The 26,712-nt window shown below is 42.6% G+C and overlaps 1 protein-coding gene across 7 annotated transcripts; it reads left to right on the top strand.

Annotated features, from left to right (window-relative positions):
- Positions 1-118: 118 nt before the first annotated feature.
- myo15aa (myosin XVAa) lies at positions 119-26,394 on the top strand. Of its 7 annotated transcripts, XM_088358103.1 has the most exons (66): positions 119-360; positions 2,035-2,144; positions 9,870-9,903; positions 10,010-10,092; positions 10,214-10,277; positions 10,378-10,487; positions 10,552-10,626; positions 10,774-10,864; positions 11,121-11,224; positions 11,294-11,357; positions 11,429-11,542; positions 11,615-11,776; positions 11,921-12,034; positions 12,092-12,150; positions 12,296-12,419; positions 12,526-12,621; positions 12,704-12,835; positions 12,908-13,033; positions 13,122-13,199; positions 13,322-13,467; positions 13,540-13,585; positions 13,655-13,779; positions 13,870-13,987; positions 14,071-14,246; positions 14,312-14,396; positions 14,484-14,537; positions 14,614-14,695; positions 14,759-14,895; positions 14,974-15,069; positions 15,148-15,383; positions 15,446-15,636; positions 15,701-15,773; positions 15,932-16,123; positions 16,202-16,317; positions 16,420-16,514; positions 16,815-16,950; positions 18,016-18,080; positions 18,222-18,341; positions 18,411-18,465; positions 18,561-18,705; positions 18,768-18,861; positions 18,938-19,037; positions 19,099-19,214; positions 19,299-19,358; positions 19,463-19,538; positions 19,728-19,843; positions 19,925-20,043; positions 20,249-20,390; positions 20,508-20,619; positions 20,710-20,784; positions 20,847-21,049; positions 21,116-21,240; positions 21,316-21,379; positions 21,472-21,544; positions 21,606-21,679; positions 21,737-21,819; positions 21,894-22,024; positions 22,086-22,180; positions 22,241-22,318; positions 22,388-22,484; positions 22,554-22,714; positions 22,800-22,933; positions 23,118-23,251; positions 23,320-23,453; positions 25,149-25,289; positions 25,367-26,394. In XM_088358103.1, the coding sequence occupies exons 4-66, from the start codon at positions 10,010-10,012 to the stop codon at positions 25,466-25,468; spliced, it is 6,924 nt and encodes a 2,307-aa protein (XP_088214229.1). In that variant the 5' UTR covers positions 119-360; positions 2,035-2,144; positions 9,870-9,903; the 3' UTR covers positions 25,469-26,394. The 7 variants fall into 7 exon arrangements, 6 of the variants coding, with proteins under 6 accessions (XP_088214229.1, XP_088214231.1, XP_088214230.1 ...); XM_088358105.1 differs by lacking the exon at positions 9,870-9,903 and having other exon boundaries at positions 119-355; XM_088358104.1 differs by lacking the exon at positions 9,870-9,903.
- The last annotated feature ends 318 nt before the right edge of the window (positions 26,395-26,712 follow it).

Below are 26,712 nucleotides of genomic sequence, written 5' to 3'. Positions count from 1 at the left end.
CTCCCAAGGTCACTTTATAGCAGGTAAGCGTCTCTCACCTTTGAACCCTTCTCTCCTACCTCTTCCCTTGACCAATGCAAACGCTTTACAAACGCACGCACAGAAGCCCACAAGCACAATGGCAGCATTAAAAATTGAGCAGCATCTCTTGGATGAAGAGGAAGAGAAGTGGGGGATACACTTTGCTAAAGAGAGGAAGAGAGGGGGGGCTTTTTGTTTTTTATCAAGATTATCTAATTCAAGATGTCTTCATTATGTGTAATAGTAGGAAACCATGGAGCAAGAACTTTGGGATGACCTGAGTGGGAAGAGAGGAATGATAAAGAGATGGCTGCTGGGGAAAGAGGAGAAACCGGTACGGTGAGTGGAGCAGACACTTGATGCTACTTGAACGTCGTGTGTGTGTGGTTGCAATGAACACAGGCTACAATTGTGCTCTTTCGTATGCCGCACACATTTTGCAATAGTTCAATTCAGGAAATACTTTTTGGGCACAATAGATGCTTCTGTTTTACCTTTATAGCTTGTTCTAGGCCATTATAAATAAAGATGTCATGAAATTCGACTCATATCACATGGAGAACACCAGTGGAAAAAATAGGGCCTACTTAATTGGTCTTTTTTTTACATTAAGAAACAAAACAAAGAAATTGCAAATAATTTCAAACACATTGTATTGATGACATTGTATACTATGCTGCTGAAATATTATATCGAGGCTGTATAAAAGCACAACAATGAAACTATTACAACAAAGAGTCCGAATAGTTTGAATACTGCATATAAAAACATTACTCCTGTCGTTTGCTTTATTTACTTGCAATGACCTGCATTTGACCAGAAGAGGGCAGTCGTGCATTCATTCAGTTGCTCTGCTCTCATTTGAAATTGAATTTATTTAAATTGTCTGCATGAAGCAACAGGTAGAATTTTTTTTTTTTATCAAAACAAGAACTTTCCAAAAATAAAACTTTAATTAGGTCATCTCTGACAATGTCAACAAAGTCTGACTATTAACAAAAAGTAAGGCAGAATCTTTGATAAAGCGCTTATATTAGTAACAAAAGAGGTGGTTTGCAATATTGACTGTCCCAGACAAATGACGTGCGAGTAGCTGACATACAATGTCAGAGATCATCCTTATTTGTGTAGTATGCCAAAAGAGCCCATTTTTATCCAATCACTGTTGACAGTGTGCAAACATAGATGTGGATTGCGCTTCAGCAGACATAAAGTGATCCTCTGAACAAACACATCCATATTATTTCAGCCTGTTTACTCACCTTTTGTTGCAAACTTTAGAAGGCTTACTGAGAAGCTTTTAAGTGCTCATTTGCTAAATTCAACTGAGCCGAATACTGCAAGAAAATTGTTAGTCGTTTGATTTCTGCCTAAAGTCATAATTAAATATGATTTGTCATAATTATAGCAAAACACACATAATCAGAACACATTTGATGACTATTCTGAAATATAAAGATTTCAAATAGTGGGTTTTTTTGTAATTATTTACATGTATGTGCAAATCATCCATCCACTGTTTTCTTTGTCTATTGTCTTTATCTTTGCGTGGCACAACCCTTGCCATCCCTCATTTATTGTGACATTTTGACCCTGTGTGTGTGAGTGTGTGTGTCTGCCAGAGAGGTGTCTTTTTTTTGTATGTGTAGTGCACTGATAAGCGCACACACACAAGCGCCTTACAACCTTTTTTTCATGGGGGGTTTCACTGCAGGCTTTGGCGTTAGCAACCAGTGTGGGATGATGATAGCTTGGTGTGTGTGTGTGTGTGTGTTATCCCACTTATCAACACACAATAGGTCTGTCCGGCTGTTTGCCCAAGCCGCACACACATGCATAAGTGAAGCATGTTTACTAAGAATTGTAATATTGTGCCACTAATGTACAGACCGTACCATCCGAAATCATATGACATTGTTTGTATTTTGCAAATAGTTGGCATTTGTTCTAGGAATTCTCATGTAACCCTTGAAACGTACCTTGTGTGTGCGTGTGTGACTTTTGTGTGTTTAGTGCACTATAAAACGTGAGCAGATGTACCAGAGAAGATCTGTGGAGACAGCAAATGCTTGGATGGATATTGGCGCACGATGACCAGTGACTTGGGATCACGTTAAGCAAAGGTAAGTCAAGCTCATGTGTTTTGTTGGTGGTGTTGATTTTTCGTTCTATTCTAAAATTAGAGTTTAAAAGGATGTGGAAGGTCCCATATATTTTTTCACTTTTCTGCCTACATCCACACAAAAAGCTTGGTATTTTGATGTCATTATTAGTGTGTGATGTTATGCCCCAAATATTTTTTTCCCAAAAATAATATAAGTGAATTTTTAGTTACATGTAAATGACAAATATTTGCCATTCTCATTGTTTATTTAGTATATGTTGGGAAAATAATTCATAGCTTGACAATTTGAAGGAAAAATAGCCATTTGCACAATTCTAAAGGATCTTGGCAGAAGCATTATATTTTATAATTAGCATGCATTTGTTGAAAACATTAATTTTTGCCATAAAACCTTTTTAGGTTTATGCACAATCCAATATTAAATGAAATTTAATGGGGGGGGTTTCCCCTTACAATTTTTGAAGTATGTGGTCTCATTTGTTTAAAGAAATATAACTGGCATTCTCCTCATAGTCCGCCATTAATTTGGGATTGTCAGGTCAACAAAGTCAACATAGCTCAATGCCCGACACCACTAATCAACTAGATCTCTTTGTCAAGCTCTTTTCCTTACTTGGGTGACTCGTGACCTTTCCTGTATAAGTGTGCGAGTTTGCGCACTTTCATGGTCATTGCTTCTTGGGATATGTGATCCAGATTTCACGATCCTATCTCACTGTAGGTCCTCCCCGAACCTGAGCCCATTGAGAACTTGCTAAATTGCTAGCAAACCAAATACATAATTAGCGTATAATTCCATGTAAATTCAAATGATTTTTTCTTTTCCAGAGAGAAATTAGCATGTTACAAAATGAATTCATGCACGATTGGACTTTGTAGTAATTAGCGCTTCCTTTTTGTATATTAGCTATCTACTCTCCATCTGCTCTGTGCTATCTGGCTGTTAACCCCTGACACTTGCCCGCATGTATAATATGTCATCCGGGGAGCGTGCCAGGGTGGGAGGTGATGCTTTGTGATATATTTAGAGCGGCCCGCAATAAATGTTTTATCCACGCTGTGTAGGCAGAACACAGTGGCAGTCATCAAACATTCATATCTGCCACTGAGATGACCTCCTTGAATATCAACCCATCATCAATGAATTAACATTAGGCAGTTTTCAATTAAACCTTGTCATAAAGTACAAGTCATGTTTAGGAGGAATTTTTCTTACTCAACGATGTGATTGTTGAGTTTGTTGGCATTCGTGAAAAAAATGATGAAGTGAGCTCACAATTTCTGGAATATCCATAGTGATGATGATGTCACTTTCATTTTATAGTGAGTAGAAAATTGGTGTAAATTAAAGGATACAATTTGATAAATCCCCACGCAATGTGCAACATTGACGAAGGTGAAAGTTTTTGCGTAAAGAATGCGACAAGGTACTCAATGTCCACCGCTGGGCCTACAGGTGTTTATGTTTTGACTCTGTGTGGCGTTGTCTCTCAGACACAGTTTAGCAACAGCTCAGCCAACCTGCATTATTCATTCACAAGCGAGTCCGCAAGATAGGGTTACCCCGAGACAGTATAGCAGGTGCATGAAGGTGCTCTTTGCAACAGGGGATACACACCACTCTCTCACACAGATACTGTCAGAATGATCATATGATGACATCAAATTAGGATTAAGTCGCAGTAACCAGAGAGAGTTCCAAAAGCCAGCAGGAGGTCACAAAAGCCCGAGAGGGGGGTGTGGAAACGCCACCAACGAGCACTCTCAGACAAAAAGGATTGCACCCTTGGAGGGCCGAGATAAACAAGGCTAACAGTTCTTTGCTGAGGGAACGTCCCGACAAAGCCAAGATGAGGATTCACCTCAGGACTTACAGGACACAATGACAATGGGAGCTACACAAAGGACTAGGCGGTCTCCGTTGCTAGGTCTTTTATTCTCCGTGTGACCCTGAGAATTTACTCACGTGAATTACAAAGACAAATAAGGAACCGACCTGGAAATTTATTTCTTCTGGATGCTTCATTTGTGAGGATTCAGGGGACCTAAGGCAAGAACTTTGTGTAACAGGCGGAAGTAAAATTGATTCCTTTATTATTTAAACTCAAGTGACTTGCAAATGAGTCTTTCTGCTTCTTTTAAAAAGTATAGACAGCAATTATTTTTTGCTAAGATTTGACAACATGCACTGATGGATGAGCAAAGTAAATTTCTCAATCCAGGTTTGAAGGTCAGTGGTTTGTTTTTGATCTCAGCGTTTTGAGATGAGATTACATTGTGCAATGTTTCTGGAATGAAACTTGATCAAATTGAAGAAACCCAAAAATGATGAGAGGAGGCTGCCCCGACACAAATCAATTTAAGCACAGTGTGGTCGCTTGTCATTACTAGCTGACATCATGCCATCCAAGAAAGCTGATTCAAAATCAGTTGCCAAGAAAGGCAAGTCTCAGGAGACAAAGAAGGGAGCAAAGGATACTAAAAAGGCAGGGAAGGATGACAAGAAAGGAGCAAAGAAAATGGAGGAACCGACCAAAGGAAAAGGAAAGGGGAAGGATGGGGGTAAGAAAGGAAAAGGATCGAAACCTGTCAGTGAGTCAGAAGAGGAATCTGAGGAGGAAGAAGAGAAGCTGAAGAGTGAAGAAGAAGATAGTAATGAGAGTGAAGAAGAGGTGGTTGCCAAGGTGACAGCTCCTCTTGATATCGATAAAGGTAAAGCAGTTGTTAAAAGTGCTTTTAAAATTACAGGAGTGAAAGGTCCTCCACCTCCCCCAAGTGATTCACCTTCACTAGAAGATGAGGATGAGGTGGAAGATAATGCAAAGCCAGAAGTTAAGATAGGGATGGATGCGATCAACTTGAAAAATATGAGTGATGTACAAATCAAGGGTGCCTCCAAAGTCGTGATGGGTCTTGCTGCAGAGGAACAGAAGAAAAATGTAGTTCTGGGAAAGTCGCAGAAGACAGCAGATGCCAAGAGTCATCTCCGAGGGGCCTCACGGGTTATCTCCGGCCTCACGGGAAAAGCCTCTCCATTTAGTTTCCCAACAAAACAAAAGCAGCCAGAGAAAACTCAACCGAAGAGGAGCCTTAAAAGCGCATCCACTCTTTTCATGCCTCTCTCGAAGAAAAAGGAGAATCTACCTGCTTCTGGTAAACCACTTCTGAGCACCACCAAACTTTTAAATGGACTTGGGCCTAAATCCACTTCTGAAGAGCAAAAACCAGGTCCATCAGGATTCCAGCTTTCAAAAGGATTTGGGCCTAAAAATACCTCTGATCAGCAAAAGGCCGGTCTGTCGGGGTCTAACGTCGTCAATAAAAAAGAGGACAGTCCAGGCAATTCCGTTTCTCCCAAAAAGACATTGGACCTATCCAATTTAAGAGCAACGGAGAGTATGGCTAAAGAAGCGAAGGGACTAGGAGCAAAGTTCAAAGGCATGCTCGGCAAAAAAAAAGTGGGACTAAGGTTCAAGTCAAAAGGATGGATGATGGCGAGGATAGCTGCTGCCACCAACTGGTTATTAGGGGGGTTGCCGAGTTCCAAGGGCCGAGGTGGACTGGGTACCTGGGCACGGCGTCAAAGACGAAAACAACTCTCGTTTACAAACAGGAGAAGGTTGGGGAGAACTTACTACAACCACCCTTCCGATTATGACGAGGATGGATATGGATCTGAGGAAGATTACCACAACGGGCAACTCGAGGACTATGAATACTATGATGATGATGATGAGTGGGAAAATGAGTATGGTTACTACGACGATGATGGCAACTTTTATCCCGATGAGGATTTTTATGACGACAGTGATGTGGATTACTACACGTACCCATCTGAAGAGTATGAAGATGATGGCAATGAAGTGGTGGAGTATTATTATGGCGATGATGGAAAACTCTATGCTATTGTGCAAGAGCCGTTTGGTAACTCTGGCAATGTCATGGAGCCTATCTACGACCCATATCAATCTGAATTGTATGCAGATTCTTATTTTGATCACAATAGAGGTTTTGAATGTGGGTCTGCAGACCAGTTTAGTATGTTGAATGGTGGTTACGCAACTCTCCCAGGCTTACCTGCATATCAAGATTCCACACAAGGATATTTAGATGCTTCTGGAGTTCATTTTCCTTACCAGCAATCATATGATGTTGGGGTGGTACTAACAGATAGAGGAAATCTTTACAGTCAGGAACAAATCCCTTTTGCGAATTCTACGTCTGAGCAGTTCAGGCTCCCGAGACCTCAGGTTAGATTATTTGGAAAAGAAAGACTGGATGTAGAAACTTTGCCCCCACCACCACCACTTCCTTCTACCCCTATGTTTTCAACTCCATCAATTGGTTTTGACCTGATAAATCATAATCAGCAGCCCCTTCCCACTTACATCCCAACACAACCCCACTTTCCAACTGGAATTCATCAACAACAAAATCCTATCATACCATATTCACAAACAGCTGACATCATCCAACATGATCTCCAGCAACTAAACCATCCTACTCAACCTCCGCTGACCACTTCTCATCATTTGCCAGAATTTTCTGTACCGCAGTTTGCCACCCAGGTGAATAGACCAGCTTACCCTCAAGACCCACCAATGTTTCAGATGGAGCAAATCCCCTCAACAGTCCCTCATATACAAACGGAGAACATTTCTTTGGTGCATCCACCGTTATATCCCCCACTGGCCTCATCAAAACCAGTACATGGAATCAAACCTCCATTACATAGACCAGCTCTGTCACCAGACCGTTTGGATTTTCAACCACACATCCAGCCGGACAACTTCTCCCCTCACTTACACCGACGAGACTTTACATACCAATCTCAAATTCCAAACCAAAGACCAATTTACCCACAGAGACTACCAAACCCTTATGCTTCACCACAGTTCCAAGGGAGTGGGGTGTCCTTTACTGCTCAGACACCTGTTACAGCTGTGAGGGCTGGATATGGGCTTCAAAGGGTTCAGTCCCGATCACCACTTCACTGTCCCATAACTTCACCAAGAGGATCTCTGAGGAAGAGAAATGATCAGCCCCCTGACCCAAGACTTTCTCTCAGACGGCAAACTCGTCCAAATCCATCACCTTCTCCGTCCTCCAGAGCACAAAGTATACAACGCAGATCCCAAGTAAGAAGATCACCTTCTTCTCCTCTTCAATCAGCTTTACCAAGAGAAAGAGCTCCTCTAACTGAGCGTGCTCAGTCTCCACATCAAACTGTTGAGCCTTCCCCCAGCTACAATCCTCCATCTCCTTCTCTGTCAGATAATACCAGACAGCCCCTCCCCAACCGATCCTCGACTCACAAGTTTAGAGGTGTTTCAGGAAGTCCAAGTCATGTTCCCATGGAGTCTGTGAAAACCTCTCCAGGTAACGCATACCCAAGAAGACGAAGTAGACGTAGAGCCCCTGTTACTCAACATGTAGCGCCATTCAGGTCTTCTACTCGGAGTGGCCGAGGTCCTCCCTCTGGACCGATGAATGGTGCCGTCGGAGTTCCTATGCCAGCAAGGAAAGGCTCTCAGTTAAGAGACTCAAAACCTCAAGTGGGTTTCCAAAGACCTATAGGTAGGGGACAGCCACTGGTACGTATGCCCAGAACTCAGTCCTCCCCTTCATTCAGAGCATCTCCTCCAGGACCTCTCATGCCTCGGCAACGTTCATTGAAACAGAGTAGGTTCTCTACTCAGCCATTCGTGAATGGACTCCATAATGGACTGCAATCTCACCAACCATTTCAGGAATTACCTTTAGCGTCTCCTCAGAACCATGAATTCTATTTACGCACCTCTCTACCCCATAGGACCACAAGTCCCCAAAATGTAGGGGTGACATCTTTTCAACCTCCAGTACCTTATCCGATACCACCACCAGGTTCTCCTTCAAATCAGAGCGTGAAACGGTTTGACTACATAGCTACTGAGCCGGGCACATCTTCATTTCCAGCAAACTTGTCTCAGAACATGAGAGCTATAGCTAACCCATTACCGCCGTATCAACTTCCCTCTTCTCTACCTTATGCTACCCACCACACACACCAAACACAGCCGGAATTTTACCCTCAAGGTGAAGCCCAGAATAGCCAAGAGGGTCTCCAAAATGCCCCTCTAGGTCAATCCAAATCTTTGATGCAGGACCCTAGCCTTCACAGAACCTCCAACTCATCTCCCCTTGAGCCCAATGCCAACCTGGATACAACTTTTCTCTCACAAACAAATTCAGCAGATCCTGGCACCGCATCGACCTCATCACCCCCATGTTTATCATCTACTTTGCATAATTCCCAGCTACGTAACAAATCTTTTACTTCACCCCTTCAGCCACATCTCTCTCCCATGTCTCATGCCTCTCCTGCTCAGCAGGCCAACACAGTTAACTCTTCAGTTCTCTCTGGACTTCAGACTGCAAAAATCCAAGGATCAATGTTTAAACTCCCAGCCAATACCTTAACGATGCCCCAAAACTCTATTGAAACTCAATTTACCATAGTTGATGGAGTTGATACGGCTGGTGGAGAAAATCAGTCATCTCCTCTTCCCCTCAATGCATCCTATGAACTACCCGATGGAACTATTATAAATCAAAATGAACCTTTGGAATCCTCTCCAGAGGAGTCCATGTCCACCCCAGTGTTGTCCTCTGCCTTACATAATCCCCGTTTGCAACAAGGCACATATCGCCTACCTGGTGGCACACTAGGGAACAGTTCGGAGCCCCAATCTGCAACCGTCCCAGCAACACCGATGCTTTCTTCTGCGCTACATAATTCCAAATTTAGGAAACCTACTTACAAACTGCCCGAGGGTACATCAGTTTTAAAAACGAAGCCATCATCAGCGACTGTTACAACCTCTTCTCCTATGCTCTCTTCTGCACTTGTAAATGCTAAAACCCTTAAAACCTCTTATCGACTGCCAAACAGTTCAATTCAAATTCAGTCAAGGGAACGGATGGCAAACCCTGAAAGTACACCCCAAATGCAACCGAGTGCGGAGATGGATTTTAATCTTGATGAGTCCCAGCTTCCAGAAGATTCACCACATAAAATTCAAGCCTCAACATCAATGGCCACTGGACCCGTCCTTTCTGGTGACCTGCTCAACACTAGCATTCGTGGTGCCTCTTACACACTCGCAAACCCGTCACTACTGAGGATGCCTGCTCCTACAGTGGCTCCATCTGTTGACCTTTCCAGTGCTCTTCGTAACCCGAACATCAGTCGCCCCACCTACCGGTTACCAAGCAATACTTTGATGGCCCAACACCAGTCCGACTCTACGCACAAAACAGTCGACCTGTCCAATGCTTTATCCAAAAGCCCTGACATTCGCAAAGCGGATTTCCATCGATCTGACGGCAATAACATGCTTCGATTAGGTACCCCTACCACCAAACAGACCAACTCTCTAGATCTTTCTGGTGCCCTGAAGAACCCAGCTCTTCAGGCGGCCTCTTATCGCCTCCCTTCTACATGTGCTGTGGTGTCACCCCATGTCCAGGATTCTGTTCCTGAAGAACACTGGGCTCATAGCTCCGAAGGGAAAGTTCTGGGGCTAGACCAAGATATGGAAGTGTGGGGTGCAGAGAAGGGGTTATCTCAAGGGACGGTACCAAATAAGTGGTCTGTGTATGGCGATGAGAACCTAATTGACCACCAGCATTTCATGGCTCAGCAAAAGATGGAGAGTAAACCAGGGGTGTGTAATCTCAACAGGGAAGGTGAACCCCAGGGTCCATGGTATGACAAGGTAAGCACTCTTGATAACAAATCTACATTTATGAGTATTTAAGGTTTTTAAAGGACAAAATGTACAATGAGAATTTCCAATCTGCTTCATGTGTTTGCGATTTCAGATGTACGCAATCAGAAGCATGCCCTCAGTAGCTCACCAGGACCAACGAGTAGAAGATGGTGTGGAAGACATGACACAGCTTGAGTAACAATTTCTCATACAGTATTCAGAATTCTTCCATAGAAAAGAACACTTAATTTGAGCGCAAGGAAAACAGAAAAAAAAACAGTTGAAAATGTTATTTCCAATCTTCTTCTTTCATTAGGGAGATGCATGATGATGCAGTTCTTCTCAATGTAAAAAAAAGGTTTGAACGGAATCTTATTTATGTAAGTGCCCCATTTATTTTGACATTCTTGTATTCAAAAGATCAACAATTTCTGTTTGTATTATCAAATGTCACCATTTTTTTTATCTTGTCCCTGTCAGACCTACATAGGAAGTATTCTGGTTTCTGTGAACCCTTATAAGATGTATAACATCTACGGGACGGACATGGTGCTGCAGTATAAGGGTCACGCCCTGGGCGAGAACCCTCCGTAAGTTATTATTTCACGCAGTTCGCGAGGGCTTTCGGATCAATACGTATCTTTTTGTCCTCAGGCATTTGTTTGCTATAGCAAATGCTGCTTATTCCAAAATGATGGATGCCAAACATAATCAGGTCATAATTATCAGGTAAGAGATCATTTCACTTATAAACTATATATCTCTATTCAGGGCAAAGTCCCACATTGAATATCGAGATAATAAATTTGTGATGAAATTGAAACTGTAGCGTTTACAGTTCTGAACTTGCTAGTGACTGTTTTGACATTTTTCCAGTGGTGAGAGCGGCTCCGGGAAAACAGAGGCTACCAAACTTGTCCTTCGCTACCTTGTAGCTTTACATCACACACGTAATTTTCCCCAACAGGTATGCATGCATACTGTTCACGCACACACATAATCCTTAACTTGATTGATGACTAATGTCGTGTGTGTATTTTCTTGCACTCTGGGCACAGATTGAGGTAGTATAAGATTCCCTGCATGATTAATTCTGTTTATTATCAAACTCATCTTTTTAGTCAACATATTATGTCAACAATGGTGATAAAATAATTCATTCTGAACATCTTTATAATTCATATTTAAGATGTTGACATGCTGTGTGTTGGAATATCTGCTAGATACTTGAGGCTGCTCCTCTGCTGGAGTCGTTTGGAAATGCCAAAACTGTGCGGAATGATAACTCCAGTCGCTTTGGGAAACACATGGAAGTCTTTATGGAGGAGTGAGTATTTTTTTTTTCCCCAGCACCCTGCAGCTCCCTTTACTTATTCTTCCTCCCCAATTCTTATAGTGGTGTGATCAGTGGTGCCATAACTTCTCAATATCTTCTGGAAAAGTCTCGCATCGTCTTCCAGGTGATGCATTCAAACTTTTTAGAGCTTCCTTGTGTTGATGGAGGTGTCTAAAGCAATCGTTTCCTCTTCAGGCCAAAGATGAAAGAAACTATCATATCTTCTACGAGATGCTGGCAGGCCTTCCATCTCAGCAGAAGGAGATTTTCTATCTCCAGGAGCCCGAGACTTACTATTACCTCAACCAGGTAGGTAACACTTTGCTGCAAGGTCAGGAGACCATCCTCAGGGTTTCTTTAAATCGATATCACAACTCTCAGGGAGGAGATTGTGGGATTGCAGGAAAGGATGATGGTGAGGACTTCCAGCGTCTGCTTGCTGCCATGGAGATCCTCCACTTCACCCAGGACGACCAGTCAGCCATTTTCAGAATTTTGTCTTCCATACTGCACCTGGGCAACGTGTACTTTGAGATATATCAGGTCATGTTCAAGATATTTTCATACATTTGTATTATAAGACACCATCAAAAATAAACAAATGACATTATAATGGAATGCAAATGTGCCATGTTCATCATCTGGAGCAGTTCAGAAACATCACGTCTCGTTTTTGCTGCACTTCAGGCTGACGGCCAGGAGGTGGCGACAGTGGTGAGCGCTCAAGAGATCAGGGTGGTAGCAGAACTGCTGCAGATCTCTCCAGAAGGCCTACAAAAAGCCATCACTTATAAAGTCATGGTCAGTTTTGAAACGTGCATTACACACTTTGCATATATAAACAACTCATCTTTACAGGAGACGATGAGAGACAAGATTTACACCCCACTGACTGTGGAAAGCGCTGTAGATGCCAGGTGATACTTTTCTTCCATTGTCCAAAACCACCAATGAGCTATTTATTTTCCAATAAACTCATGTAATTTATTCAAGCACTAAAATGAGTTTTATTGAGCTCCTATAATGGTTCTTTAAAAAGTTCTCTTCTTTGTTGTCTTGTAGAGATGCTGTTGCCAAGATCTTGTACTCGCTGCTCTTTCATTGGCTAACAGAGAGGGTCAACACTCAGGTGTATCCTCGCCAACACACTCTCTCCATCTCCATCCTGGATATTTATGGATTTGAGGTAACTGTAATCTTCTTCTGTGATCTTTTTATATACAGATATCTTCTTCCACTGACATTTTAGATGACAAATCATGAGTGCTCAGCTATATGTGTGATCTCAACAGGATCTGGCGTATAACAGTTTTGAGCAGTTGTGCATTAATTATGCCAACGAGTACCTGCAGTTCTTCTTTAACAAGATCGTCTTCAGGGAAGAGCAGGTACGTTGCTTGCACTGCACAAATTCAGATAAAGCAAAGTAGTAGTAGTGTAGCACAGAGCAGTTATGTGATTTCCACATAGGAGGAGTACAGCAGGGAGCAAATTCCATGGCAGGACATTCCGTTTAATGACAACCAAGCCTGCATTGACCTCATTGCCGCTAAGCCTCATGGCATTCTGAGAATCCTGGATGACCAGAGCTGTTTCCCACAGGTGAGCAAAGGAAAGCGCTAATGTATGGTAGACTTACTCAATCTGCATTTTTAAATATCGGTGTGTCCATAGGCAACAGATCATACCTTTCTTCAAAAATGTCACTATCACCATGGCAACAACCTATTGTACGTGAAGCCAAAGATGCCCCTTCCTGAATTCACCATCAAACATTTTGCTGGGCGTGTCACTTATCAGGTATATTGATTTGAATCACTTCATGGAGTGCACCTAAATAATCTAGTAAAATCGAGTGCAATAAAAAAAAAAAATCCTCATGTTGCAGGTTTACAAGTTCCTTGATAAAAACTACGACCAGGTCCGTCAAGATGTCCTGGACTTGTTCATTAAGAGCAAGAACAAGGTGAAAGAAAAATCTAAAAGTATATTTAACATCATCAAATTGAACGTGAGCCAGATTGCAATCAGGTTGCATCCATGCAAAAAAAATAAAAATAAAATCCAATCTTATTTATGTTTTTTTAGATGGTGTCAAACCTCTTCCTGGCTCACGCAGAGCAAAGAGAAGGTCATATGAAGAAAAGCAGCACGGTCACCAGGAAATACCAAGCTTCAACTGTCAGTTGCAAGTTCCAGCAGTCCTTGCTGGAGCTGGTGGACAAGATGGAGAGGTGAAATGCCCGGATGAATACCGAGAGCAAGCTTCTAAATGTCTCACTCGTGTTACTTTGCTTCTATTTCAGGTGCAACCCATTTTTTGTCCGCTGCATTAAGCCAAATAACACAAAGGTAGAGTTTGAAAAGTCCCTCCTGACAATCCCGCAATTACAGATAGTAATCACATATTGACATGTTCAGCACGCAGGTATATTTGAAGATGACCTGGTCAAAGGTCAACTGCGACACTCCGGCATCATGGAGACCATCAGGATCCGCAAGGAAGGCTATCCTGTCAGGATGCCATTCTCCGTCTTCCTATTCAGGTGAAACTCTTTATTTTCTCATTATTGCCTTGAACAGCCATCTTGTTTCTGAAATTGAAAATTCATCCAAGATGTGTTTGATTGGCATAGATATAAATCCTTGGTGGGAATCCAACATCTTCCATCAGCCGATGGAGACAACTGTCTGCTGCTGCTCAGTAAATTGTGTCCTCTCAAACCAGGAGACTCCCATGTTGGGGTTACCAAGGTTTGCTCCTCCTGATCTTTTTTATAGTCCACTCAGATTATTAAATGCAAAGTTATCATTCTTATGGTAACTTCTTGTTACAGTTATTTATGAAGGAGCACGTCTACCAGCTTTTGGAGTGCAAACGGGAGCGCTGCCGCCAGCTCGCTGCACTCACCCTGCAGCGTTACGCTCGGATGTACTTTGTCCGGAAACGCTACAAGGACCTCCGTGATGTGATCATCAGGCTGCAGGCACATTGCAGAGGCTTTCTTATGAGGTAGGCCACAAAAATCCTCATCTCAAAACAATTCATATAAATAACTACTCCACTACCTCATTTAGAAAGCAATATGTGAAAATGAAGGACAGCCTGGTTCGGTTCCGGTCCCTTGTCCATTTTTATATCAGTCGGAAACGATATGTCAAGGTAAGCCGCAAGCAATTTCTTGCTCTCCGTTTTGGATCCAAATGTCTTCCACTTGACATATTTATGATCGCTGTGGTCTGCCTGCAGACAAAGTTGATGGTCCAGCGGAAAGCTGAGGAGGAGAGGAAGAAGCGAGAAATGGTGATGTCAAACACACGTTCCTATGCACGGTATTATTTTTTTATTCCACTGAAGAGTAAATTATTTTTTATGACAGGATCTGCTGAAGAGAGAGGTGGTGAATGTGACACACTTGGCCATCCCTGCAGAACTTGCCGTTCTTCTACAAGCAGCGGGAGGTTTGTATAGACACGTTGCTCGGTGACTGATTGCTAATCCCGCCGCAATTTTCTCTCTGTCAGTCAGGCGAGAGTTGTACTCCGACTGCTTGGCTCTGCTTCAGGCTCCTCATATCCAAGAGTCGGCTTCCAATCAACTCACTCTGCCTCTGGACATCAACAACTATCCCTTCTATCGTTACGTGCTCAGCTACTTCAGAGTAAGATTACGTGCCAGCCAACATGATTCTGCATCCCTTTGAAATGTAAATCCTCCAATTATTTGATCCTTGTGGTAGGAGCCCAAGTTTGGGATGCTGAGTGCACCCCTGGAGGCCCCTTTAACCTGCATTGAGGAGGATCTGAAAGCAGAAGCTCTTCAGCTTTTCAACTTGGTGGGTGGGACTTTGTAAGATAAATGTGACAAAACAGTCACAATATTTATTTTTATGCATTTATTTATTATTCTACAGGTGTTACGATTCATGGGGGACCCTCACCTGAACGGCGCTCAGGAGAACATGTTTGGCAATTACATCATCCAAAGAGGTCTCTCGTTGCCAGGGTTACGGGATGAGATCTTGTCTCAGGTGGTCAACCAGGTGTGGCGAAATGTCAACGTCGACAATGCGGATCGAGGCTGGCTTCTGTTGCTCGCATGTGTCTGCAGCTTCGCTCCATCGCCACAGATGGACAGATATCTTCTCAAGTAAGAGCACTGAAGAAAGGATAAGGAAAGGAAGTATTTACATCTACAACTTTCCTCTTTAGATTTGTTTCTGACCATGCAGTCATGGATTACCAAGCATTGCTGCAACATAGACTCATCCAAGCCAGTCAGAAGAGGCAGCAGAGTCCAGGTCCCGCCCCCGAGACCTCACGGACCTATCCGCTGTCACTACTGGAGTGGACGGCCAACAGGAAGAAAGCTAACATGGTGTTACAAGTGCATTGTTTTGATGGTAAATAAAACAATATTTGTGTTGATGATGATTTTGAATGTAATATTTTAAATTATTTTTTTAGGATCGTCGTTCCTGTGTCCAGTTCACTCCTGGACCAGCGGCGAGGATTTAGCGGGAGACATTCTACACCACAGGTGCTCATTTAAAGTTGATCAAATGATGAAAGATGAAGATGAGGGCAATTATTATGGTTTGACCAATCATTAGACGAGTTGAACTCATCCCATACAATTAAAGGCCTCCTCTCCCGTAGAGAAGAAAAAACAGAATTTGCTCTGTGGGTTTGTTGCAGGGGCGTGTCGGACTGGTGGAGAGGCAGTTCCGTCCTGATGAAGGAACAAGGCCAATGGGTGGAATTAGCGGGTCACGACTATGTGATGGACCTGATTGCAGACCTGGAGCTTCCGAATAACTTCCCAAAACACAAGAGCTACTTCATCATCAGTACTGACAAGCCCACGAGAGTCCGAGCCAATGCCAGCCTGTCAGTACACCAGGAACACCCCAAATATAATACTATCATCTCAGAAGTCAAAGCAAAATGTCTTCTCTCTTTTTCTAGAACATTATTTGGAAGCGGCTTTGATTCAGATGATGAACCTCCGCCTACCATTCCTCTGGGTGGAGTCAGCAGACCAGCTTACAGCCTCTCTGAATCTGACGGTTACCACAGCCACGGTGTCAATCAATAATTGATTGTTACTTTCAAATTGACCGCACAAAGCAATGGAGTCAAGCTGAGGGTTTTTCTGTCTTTTTTTTTTTTTTTTTTTTGTACAGTGGATTCCGATGCATTCAGTGATGGTCAAACTCAAAGAGGAATGGACCGCTACCTGGACAGCCTGTTCGATCCGGTGCTGTCTGACAGCAACGTGGTAAGGATATTATTTAGTTGAGTTTATTTAGTTTTAGATTTTTTTTTAATACCTATCTTGCATCGGATGTCTTCCGATTATGCAGGCACTGACGTCAATTTGTTGGTGCATCTCTTTCAGTGATTACGGTACTTCCAGGGGCATATTCAGTTCCCCTAGTAAAGTCCAGTCCCGTCTTGATCACCTGTTCATTAACTTTTTACTAAACAGATTTTGTCTGCACTCTTTGTGTCTCATGAGGTGCATTTCTTCTTTTTTTTTTTCCTCTGTGCTCATCCTTATTTGTTGACTGTTTCTCAGGACATGGAAAAAGCTGCAATTTTGTCAGCAAGACTAAAGGGAGCCGGAGGTATAGGCATCCCGGAAGAAGAAAGAGGAGAAGGCGAGAGGAATTTGGTCCCAAGTAGGTTGTATCCACCTGGAATACATCCTGGAGGTAAACATTTAAAAAATACTTTTTATGCCCGTTTATTGATTATGTAATTGGCCAAACATTAATAAGTCCGGACTGTATATTTCCATGCTTTGTGCTCAATTTGATGGTCTGTGTTATTCAAAGTAGAGTTTCTGTCTTTGTGATATTTAATGGAGCTGGTAACTATATTCTTTCTTAAGCGGCTGTAATGGGAACTGTTGGTCCTCATGGTTAATGCATTGAGAACTATTGAGTGTAAGCACACATGGCTCACCTGATCTCCTTCACTCTCATCCCTGTTCAAGCTAAATGCTCATTTTGTTGCTGACAGTCTTCCAGTAGCTGTTTAAGGGAATTTGTATGTATGTGTCCTTTCATTTCAGCTAAATATTTTTATTTGTTCTTTTTACTCAATATATTACATTTGTACAATTTTTTTTTCCAAATGTGTTGAATGAGCATGATGGCGAAAACTGGCAGTCCACAAAATCCTCTATGTATTTTCCTTTCCATAAATGAGCCTCCCAATTATTTTCCGTTTAAAACCGAAACACTTCCTAACGTTTCCGTGTTGCTTGCTGCTTCTCAAGCTGTCCCAGTGCTCCCAGTAGCGGGAGGGATGATGCCACCTATCCCTACCATGCCCATGCCCTCTCACCACCACCACCATGAGCAACATCACCGACAACAAGAAGAGCAGCAGCCGCAACAATACCACCAATACAATCGACCCCCTCCCCATCAACCGACTTCATCCACTTCCACTCACGTAACCCCCAGTCCGACTTCCACTCTTGCCCCATCTGAACCCCCTTCTATTTCCCCTGACCCAGTGAATACTATATTACATGGCACCAGTGTGCCAGGTTTGGAGTTGCCCCCACTTCCGCCCATGCCTGTAATTCCAGGCTTGCCTGTTTTGCCAGGTGCGTCAGCTGCAGAAATGGCGTGTTCTTGAGCATGTGTGGCCTTAAGGCGTGATGAAGTTGTCTCGAAAGTCCTTCCAACACATGCAGTGATCTGTTTTTTTGCAGTGCTCAGTCTATTTTCCTCATACATGAAGTATTTTATGTGCTTGACCTTCAGGAACAGAGCAGACAGTACTGACCCAACAGCAGCAAACTATTATCAACCAGCAAGCCATCATTCTGGTACAGTGACTATTTACGGTACAATATAATGGAAACATTCATTGTGCTTTTTTTGAACACCCTATCCCGCTCTCGCTTATCTCATGAACATCACAGTCTTTCGAGATGACCTCTCTGATGGTTTCGGTGTGTTCTACACAGGCCCAGCAGATGACCATGCAGGCCATGGCAATCCAGCAGCAGATGATGTCCTCCTTCCCCGCCTCTCAGTCGCCGCCACTACATTATCACACGCCGCAGCACTCTCGAACACCAAGCCCAGTAAGCAGACACTTAAGTTGTATTTTGGACAAATGCATACCAACTTGTGTGGCTTCTCAATATTTACAGACTAAAGAAAATCGAGAAGATTCACCATCAAGATCCAGCTCTCAGCGTAAAATGAGTAAGTGTAATATTTGATATTTTTCAGGTGTCTCCAGGATTGTATCATCTCTGAATCTGATTCCGAATGTTATGATTTGCATAATTCATTTCCAGGTGCAACACGTAGCCCCCCTCCAGACGATGTGGTCCGCGCTAGTGTGAGCAACACTGAACGCATGGAGCCCAGCCATGACATTAAAGACATCATCAAACAGCACCAGCCTGCCAGCATGACTCCCTCCGGACCTTCCATCAAACGGTAACATGCACTGCACATATTGGGTCAAATGATCCCACTAACATCTGGTTACACGTGTTCAGGAAAGATGATGGAAAGCTGTTTATCAAGAAGACAGACCCCCATGATGAAGCCTTGGAGATCCTAAAAGACCAAATGGCCAATCCTCCTCAACCAGTACGTGATACTCACACATAAAACCATATCCAGACAGTCATAAATTCCCTCTGTTTTTTTTTTTCTTCCTACTCAGAAGAAGTCTCAGTTTTCCCATCACAAAGAGGAACGAGATGGCAAAATAAAAAAGGCTCATGAACCAACTGACTCCAACATGGGCCATGCTCCCCCTACAGGTGAGCTTATCAAGCTTCCCATCACTGCATGAAAGTTTCTGACTGTTTTGTTTGTGTCCAGTCTGCAGAGAGTTGCCAGTGGAAAATGAAGTCATCCAGACTCAGCTCCACAGCAGGACCAGCGATGACTATTACACCTACACCAATGTGCCCTGGAAACTTTACCTGAGGAAGGAGGTGCATTTCCAACTTCCACCACAATTTACCAATCGGCAAAAATATGCAAATATTGTTGATAATTGTGTTGCAATCTTTTTGCAGGTGTTTTACCCTAAAGAGAACTTCAATGATCCGTTGATGTTGGACCTGGTCTTCAGACAGGTTGTCTTAGTACAATTAATCTACATTATATTTTATTTGCAAGTTTTTTAAGGCAAAGAACTAACTTATAAAAGTAAGATATTTGATTTATTATTTTTCCGCAGGTAGTACATGACACATTCTCTGAGGCCTGCATTCGCATCACCCAAGAAGAAAGACAAAAGATGAAAACTCTTTTTGGTAAGTTAACCAAAGTTATATTGCGAGTCATAAAACATTTTCTGCACATTCAGGAGTTTGAACGGACTTACAGTACTTGCATCTTGCCATTTGATATTTTGCTTATCCTGCACAGGGGCAGTCACATGACACCTTGGATTTACCGCTTGTCAATCCCTTTCAGGAATTATAATGACATGTTTCTTGCAGTGGAAAACCAAGTGGATCAAGTTCCAGGAACTCATGACGAGAATGTGAAGAAAAAGGTGGTTACCACGGCCAGAGACTCATGGGAGATCTACTTCTCTCGTCTTTTCCCAGCTTCTGTAAGTTCTACCATTCTGTCGTAACTATTATTCCATTTTTTTTTTCTTTCCACTCAACTGTCTATTTAATATGTGTTGCAGGGCAGCGTTGGGACGGGAGTGCAGGTCCTGTCGGTGTCACATAAAGGCATTAAGCTGCTGAAGTTGGTGAGGAGCAGCTCCACCGCTCCAGACTACTTCAGAGTTCTGAGGCCCTACAGGTGCATCTTAATTAGGGTATTAAAACATACATCAAAATAATAATAGAAAATCTAATGGAGATGATTAAGATCCAGTGTGAACTAAAGGCTTCTGTCTTCCCTCCATTAAATAATTTATTGATGTGTTAATAGATTGTAGCCATCATAAAAAAAAAATCGTTTAAAGTTTACAACATCCTCAGCCTCTCTGTGACTTCCTGCGCAGCTACTCGGACATCCTGTTCGTGTCCGTGCCGTCCAAAAACATGTTGGAGTTCAATCTCACCAATGAGAAGCTGATCCTGTTTTCCGCCAGGGCGCAGCAGGTCAAAAGCATGATTGACTACTTCCTCACAGAAATTAAGAAGGTCAGAGGTCATTAGAGATACATTAAATAATGTTTCGTATAAAATATTGCGAGGGCCAAAAAAATGATGTTGAAGCAATTCATATTCATATTGACTGCTCTAATATCATGCTGTCAGGATTCCGAGTATGTGGTGGCAGTGAGGAACTGCATCAATGAGGACAGGAGCCTGCTGAGCTTCCACAAAGGTGACATCATCAGACTTCAACGCATGGATGGCCTGGAGGCAGGTGAGACATGTACAGCAGCCTCTCTGTGAACCACGTAGATAAGCATCTGGGATTTATATTATATATCTCAATGTGTGTGTGTGTGTTTAGGTAAAAAATATGGCTGCATTGTGAAGAAAAAGGTGATGCTGCTGGAAGAACTCAAGAGAGACACCCCTGACTTTGGTGAGTTTGGAATATTTTTTTTTTTTTTTTTACTTCTTGGTGACTGTAATGACATCTTGCAGGCTGGCGGTTCGGGGCGGTGTACGGGATGTCGGGAGCGTTCGCCAGTGAAGATGTCCGACCTGTAGCTGCTCCGGACTTCCTGCTTCTCCCGAATGAGAGGGCGGAGCCTCGTGACAGACAAGGTCGTGTCGCTGCTTCGGCCGCCGTCGCCGTAGCGTTGGGCTCGGCGGTGGTGGCCCAAGAACTCGACCGTTCAACAGAAGTACGAAAGCACAATCAGAACTCGAGTACTCGAGTACAAGAAGAATAGTGATGTTTATGGTAACAGGTCGTGAAAGGCATGCACGTGGGGAGCCAGGATGAGCAATTGGATGATTTCTCGGAATATGGCAGCCAGTACCACATGATTGAGTTTGCTAAGAGGTACTTCAGAGAGGCACAAAGGAACAGGAAGTAAGACACCTCATCAGGCTTTTAGAGATCACACACACGTTTGGATTTAAACTTCTGCTTGTTTTATGCCCACAGCGATCCAAAAGCCAAAAAGGGGAGGGTTGGCAGGGATCCAGCTGATCTGATCAAATTCTCCAAGGTACATTTTGGATTCATTTCAACCTACGCTTCCATTAAATGTACAATTTTCCAGGCATTTCCTCCTTCCTATCTGTTTGTTTCTCTTTCCAGTCTCCACTCCAAGAGTCTCTGATTGACTTCTCAGACAGCGGAATGAACAGAGTAGCTGCTGACATCTCCTCAGGTGAGACGAGATTTACATCAGCAAGTTTGCTCAGTCAGCAATGTCGTACGTCTCCCGCTAGCTGTGATGAAGTTCATGGGGGACGTGCCACTCAAAGGTCAGACCGAGCAGGACCTTGTGACAATTCTACTGAAGGTAATGCATCTCAAGTCTTTTTATTGTCCAGTATCACTTTTCATGCGGTTGTTTTAGTTAAGCGCTGATCACGGCCTGATGAAAGATGAAGCCTATTGCCAGGTGATGAAGCAAGTCACTGCCAACAACAGCTCCAAACCGTGAGAACCAGAACATATAGAGAAACCGTGGGCTTCTTGTTTTACAGAGCATCTGCTTGTGTTTGATTGTGCAGAGACAGTTGCCAGAGAGGTTGGAGACTCTTGTACATCTTGACTGCTTTCCATCACTGTTCACTTGTTATGAAGCCATTCCTCTTCAGCTTTATACACAACGCCTCTGTCAGCATCGGATTGCAGTACCAAGGTAGAAAAGTACACACACTTGTCCGTTCATCCTACCTTTCAAATGTGTTATTTCATACCAGGTATTGCCAAGGCCTGTGAGCAGAATCTGAGGAAAACATTTCAGTACGGAGGACGTGTGCAGTATCCCAACAACATAGAACTGAAAGCAATGATGGTTTGTGTCAAAAAGTCGCTATTTAGTGTGTCTTTGTTTAACACAGTTGTGTATGTGCAGGCGGGGCGGAGCTCCAAAAGACAGCTGTTTCTTCTGCCAGGTGGGATGGAAAGACACTTGAAAATCAAGACGTGTTCTGTAAGTGCACACACGGGTTCAGGGAAATGTTGACTACCAGTGATTTGATATTAGTTGATCATTTGTCAGGTGGCTTTGGATGCCATCGAGGAGCTCTGTTATGAAATGGATCTTCACAGAGTGGAAGCCTTGGATGAATATGCAATCTTTTTGGTCACACATGGAGGTAATGAGGATTATTTTTGGTATTTTGAGAGATTTTCATTTCAAGTTACTGTCTGTGTTTTTATTTTAGGTCAGAATGTTCGTCCTCTGATTAAGAGGGAATACATCTTGGATGTTGCTACAGAAGCTGAACCAGTAGATGCCAACTACAGTCTTTGGTTCCGAAGAGTCATATGGAGCCTTGCCTTGAAACTTGATAATGAGCTCTACGTTACCATGCATTATAACCAGGTAAATAGAAAATGTGACCACCATGAAAAATGTCATTATAGTGTATTAAAGTACATTGAATAATAAAATATCCATTTTGTGCCAGGTGTTGCCAGATTACCTGAAGGCTTTGCTGACTGTGGTCCCGCTGAGTAAGGCCAGTGAACAACATCTGCAACAGCTTGCCAGACTGGCTGCTCTTCAGCACCGTGCCAAAGACGCCGTCTGTCCGCCCACCACGTAAATACACGTTGATGCCATTTTTTGTTATTGAATTGGGCTACTTGGTTCAATTTGAAGTTCATACTTCATATTGATTTTAGCAGAAAAATCCCATATTTCTTCCCTAATGGGAAAGACAACCACACAGACACAATAAGGTATTTTTTTTTTCTACTTCTAATAAATGCGTGTGTGTGTTCAGACGTGAGTTGCAGGAGTGTGTCCCCTCACAGTTCTACAGCAAACAGAGTCCGCAGCAGTGGCTCAATATGGCAACTCAACACATGCAACAAGTCCAGCCTCTAAACCCACACCAGGCCCGTGCACAATTCCTTGGTAAGACACCACGCCATAGATGTTATGGAGGAGATCTTTGTCGTGAGCCTTTCTGCGCACTCCCTCAGGTCTGGTCAGCCCCTTCCCTATGTTCGGCTCTTCCTTCTTCTACATCCAAAGTTCCAGCTCAGCCACCATCAAGGCTCCGTGCATTCTGGCGGTGAATCTGAATGGACTTCACTTTCTTAACAGAGATACTCACGTATGACATGAGCACACACACAGTACACCATTTTTTTAATCACTCATTTAACCATAGTGTGGTTCTCCTAGTCTACCACTATGTTTTAAACAAAGCATTTGGCTCCCTCTGTTGGATTCCCGCACTATTCTTTGTTGACCATATTGCAAATATTTTCCTAATCAGTAACAACTTAAGCACCAGAGCAGCATTCTCTTCTCATTTGTGGTTTGGAAGTGCAGTGGAAACTCCAAATTCTAATGCCTCAAATTGGTTACACTTGGAGTTCAACCCAGCTTCGTGGAAAATAATATGCCTTAAAACATCAATTTCTGTGAAAGATTCTTTTACACAAAGTAGAAGATGTTAACACAAAACACAAAGTTGTCTTTTGCAGATTCTACTAGAATTCCAATGTGCTCTTTTTAGTTGATTGTCACCCATGACATCATCAACTGATGCCTTTGGTGATGTCATGATGCTTTAGTGACAGTTTTTGCTAGGAGGAAGCGTTATGGAGAATTGAAAAACACAACATTTGAGAGGAAACATCATGAATAATATGGGTAATTATTGGTGTTGCTACATTGAGAGCTTCCTGGCTAACATCACTAAAGATCTGGATGCTAACAGAACTCGTCTGCTGTCATGTTGCCCATGGGAAAGAGAAGAAGTAAAAAGCCAAATCAATGTCCAAGTTGCTGTCCTAGATTATCTACAAGGAAAGAGAGTACACGACATGAACTTAGCTCAACTTTGGACGGAGCTCATTCCTCTTCGAGAGGAGCTGAGGGCTTCGGAAGAAAAGGAGCAGCTTAGTGAAAACAATTTACATACGACTTGGAAGATCATCAATGATCTCAGACACCAGCTTCATGAAAGTCTGATGAAGGAGAAAGAGAGCGTCGAGGCTGCCGAGAAGACCATTCGGCAACTTCTAGCTCAGAAGACCGAGCTCCAGTTTCAGGAGGACAGGATGAAAGGACAGCTGCTAACCTACGCCTTTAACCTTATTTCCTCGGAGGAGCAGGGGGAGATGGAAGAGAAGCTACAAGCTTTACAAACGTGTTTGGATTTCTTTGACAAGCCCGAGGAGTTGCCAAGCACCGGGAAGGTAGTTGATTCTGAAAGCACAGAAGGTGAAGGAACCTCTGAACAAACCCCGCCATCTTCAAGTGGAGAAGACACCATCAGTGGTCCTGATATACCTACCTCAGAGCACAAAGAGGAACCTACAATTGAAAGAGAACCGAGGAGGAACCACAGGAAGGGGGACTGGTTTAGGCAATGCTTTCCTTTTTTCCATCGAGCTCCGAGGGATCATCCATCAAGTGAAGAAGATTGAACTCAATAAAATAAAGGTCAACAAACCAACGCTCGAATGAAGAAAAATCTGACCTTTCAAGTTTTATTTGAATATTATTTCAAAATTTACACTGATGAAAGTCTTATTAAAACAAAAAACAAAAAAACAGCAACCCAAGTTAGCTGCAGCTCAAGCATCTCACTGGTGAGCTCAGTTTACAACAAACTTGATAAATTTTAGCGCCCAAATGTTTGGTTTTTGTTGTTGTTGATGCATTTTCTATTCTAGCTATCATAAGATGCTGATAGTTTACCACAATCATTTACCGACAGTTTGATTATTGTAACAATCGACTATTTCACAATTTGTGTACATTCAAATCCACGTTATATTTACATTTATGTGATTAGGAGGCCATGGTGCATTTCCCTTTAAAAGAAGTCCAGTCAACTCGCACCCAGAGGCCAACGTCCGGCTCAAGTTACCCGTACGTCGACATAATGATTGGAGATCTGCTCAACCAGCGCATCATACAGCTTCAACTAGAGCAGGTTTGATTGTGCGGTTGGTACGCTTTGCTTGCATTGCTAGTTGCACATCCTCATATAATGCGCTTTATGTTTTCCAGGGTCTGGAGCTTTGTCGAGTGGTTGCCATGCACATGGAGAACATGCTGTCTGCCAGAGAAAAGAGACTCACGTTGCCACCAAGTGAAATCACCCTGCTATAGTGTGGCTCAGTCAACATGAGCTGACGTGGTCAAAAACACCACTCGTTAGTTTCATGCCACTAAAATGTACTGTTTCTGTATCTACCTCTGTTTTCATAATGAACTGTTTGTTTTCTACTTGAGAGTATGATATGTGTCGTGATAGAGTAATACAAATCAAATCGAACTTAGATGAGCGTTGGAAAAATTTGCAGGAGTGAATGACTAATTTGGAAATAATCATTTCGGCACAGAGTCGCTTATTATTGGACCATTAACTAAAAAAATAATTTGTTCGATTCGGTGTATTAATCAGTCACCACTGTAAAATCCTTTTCACTGATTTTATAATAGACTAAACATTCCCTTTGTGTTTTAAATACTTATATTTTGCACTCAACACACGTCAATGAGTCAAATGTTGGGTGATGCGATTTGAATCAAAAGTGGAAGTGAGACACTGTCAGAAAGATTCTTCTCAAATATTTGACTCCTCTTTTGGTGAATTTCCGCTGTCTCATGGTTGATTTTTAGGAAATTGGGATGAGTAGGACTTCCTTTTTGAGGAATAAAAAGATGTGATTCATGGTGGTTACGGGGCAACTGAGTTGAAATAGCTATAATGTGATCTGTGAGCTCTGCTGTGTTAGCTGCCAACTGAAATTTCTTGTTTGTCCTTGCAAAGGTGAACATGACGTGCATTCCAAGTGTACTTTAATATAACTTTTGCTTTTATAGTGGGAAAAATAAGAAGGATGCTATTGACACTCCAATCCATCTTTTTTATTCCCTGCCATAAATTCAAGGAGTGGGGGGTTACAATTTAATATGCATGTTTTGGCAATATTTGAGAATTGACTTCAATATTTAATGTGAAATACAGTTGTATATAGTTATTGCACAAAATATACACATGTGTAATCATTAAAGTTTGTATCATGACTGAATATGTTCATGTGTTCATTTTATTGATTGTCAAAGGTCAGACCATGCCAACAAACAATCCAACAAAATGCAATGAAATAATGTATAATAAAAAATATTCAGGAAAAAAAATCTACATGCCATGAACCATTTTAATTTAGTAACTGCATTTCGTATTGACTCGGGCATTCTGTGTGATAAGATAAAACATGCAAGTGTGGTGAATATGCAACAATATTTCGAAATCAAGAAAGTAGGCAAATTCTTTTTCGCTGACTCTGATAATGATGCGCTTGATTTTAATCTCCTGACTTGCCGTATAGCCGCCCCACTGATGGGTG

The sequence above is a fragment of the Syngnathus floridae genome, chromosome 17, assembly GCF_059516105.1.
Source record: "Syngnathus floridae isolate MCC-2025c chromosome 17, RoL_Sflo_1.0, whole genome shotgun sequence".
In the NCBI taxonomy this organism is placed as follows: Eukaryota; Metazoa; Chordata; class Actinopteri; order Syngnathiformes; family Syngnathidae; genus Syngnathus; species Syngnathus floridae.
This window is presented reverse-complemented; position numbering and strand designations above follow the sequence as displayed.

What these genes read in the sequence shown, in the direction of transcription:
- myo15aa (XM_088358099.1), top strand. Translation starts at nt 4,546, where the DNA reads ATGCCATCCAAGAAAGCTGATTCAAAATCAGTTGCCAAGAAAGGCAAG. An exon ending in TGCAGAGGCTTTCTTATGAG is followed by an intron (nt 14,247 to 14,311) that starts GTAGGCCACAAA and finishes TACCTCATTTAG; the next exon opens with AAAGCAATATGTGAAAATGA. An exon ending in GGGCCATGCTCCCCCTACAG is followed by an intron (nt 19,038 to 19,098) that starts GTGAGCTTATCA and finishes GTTTGTGTCCAG; the next exon opens with TCTGCAGAGAGTTGCCAGTG.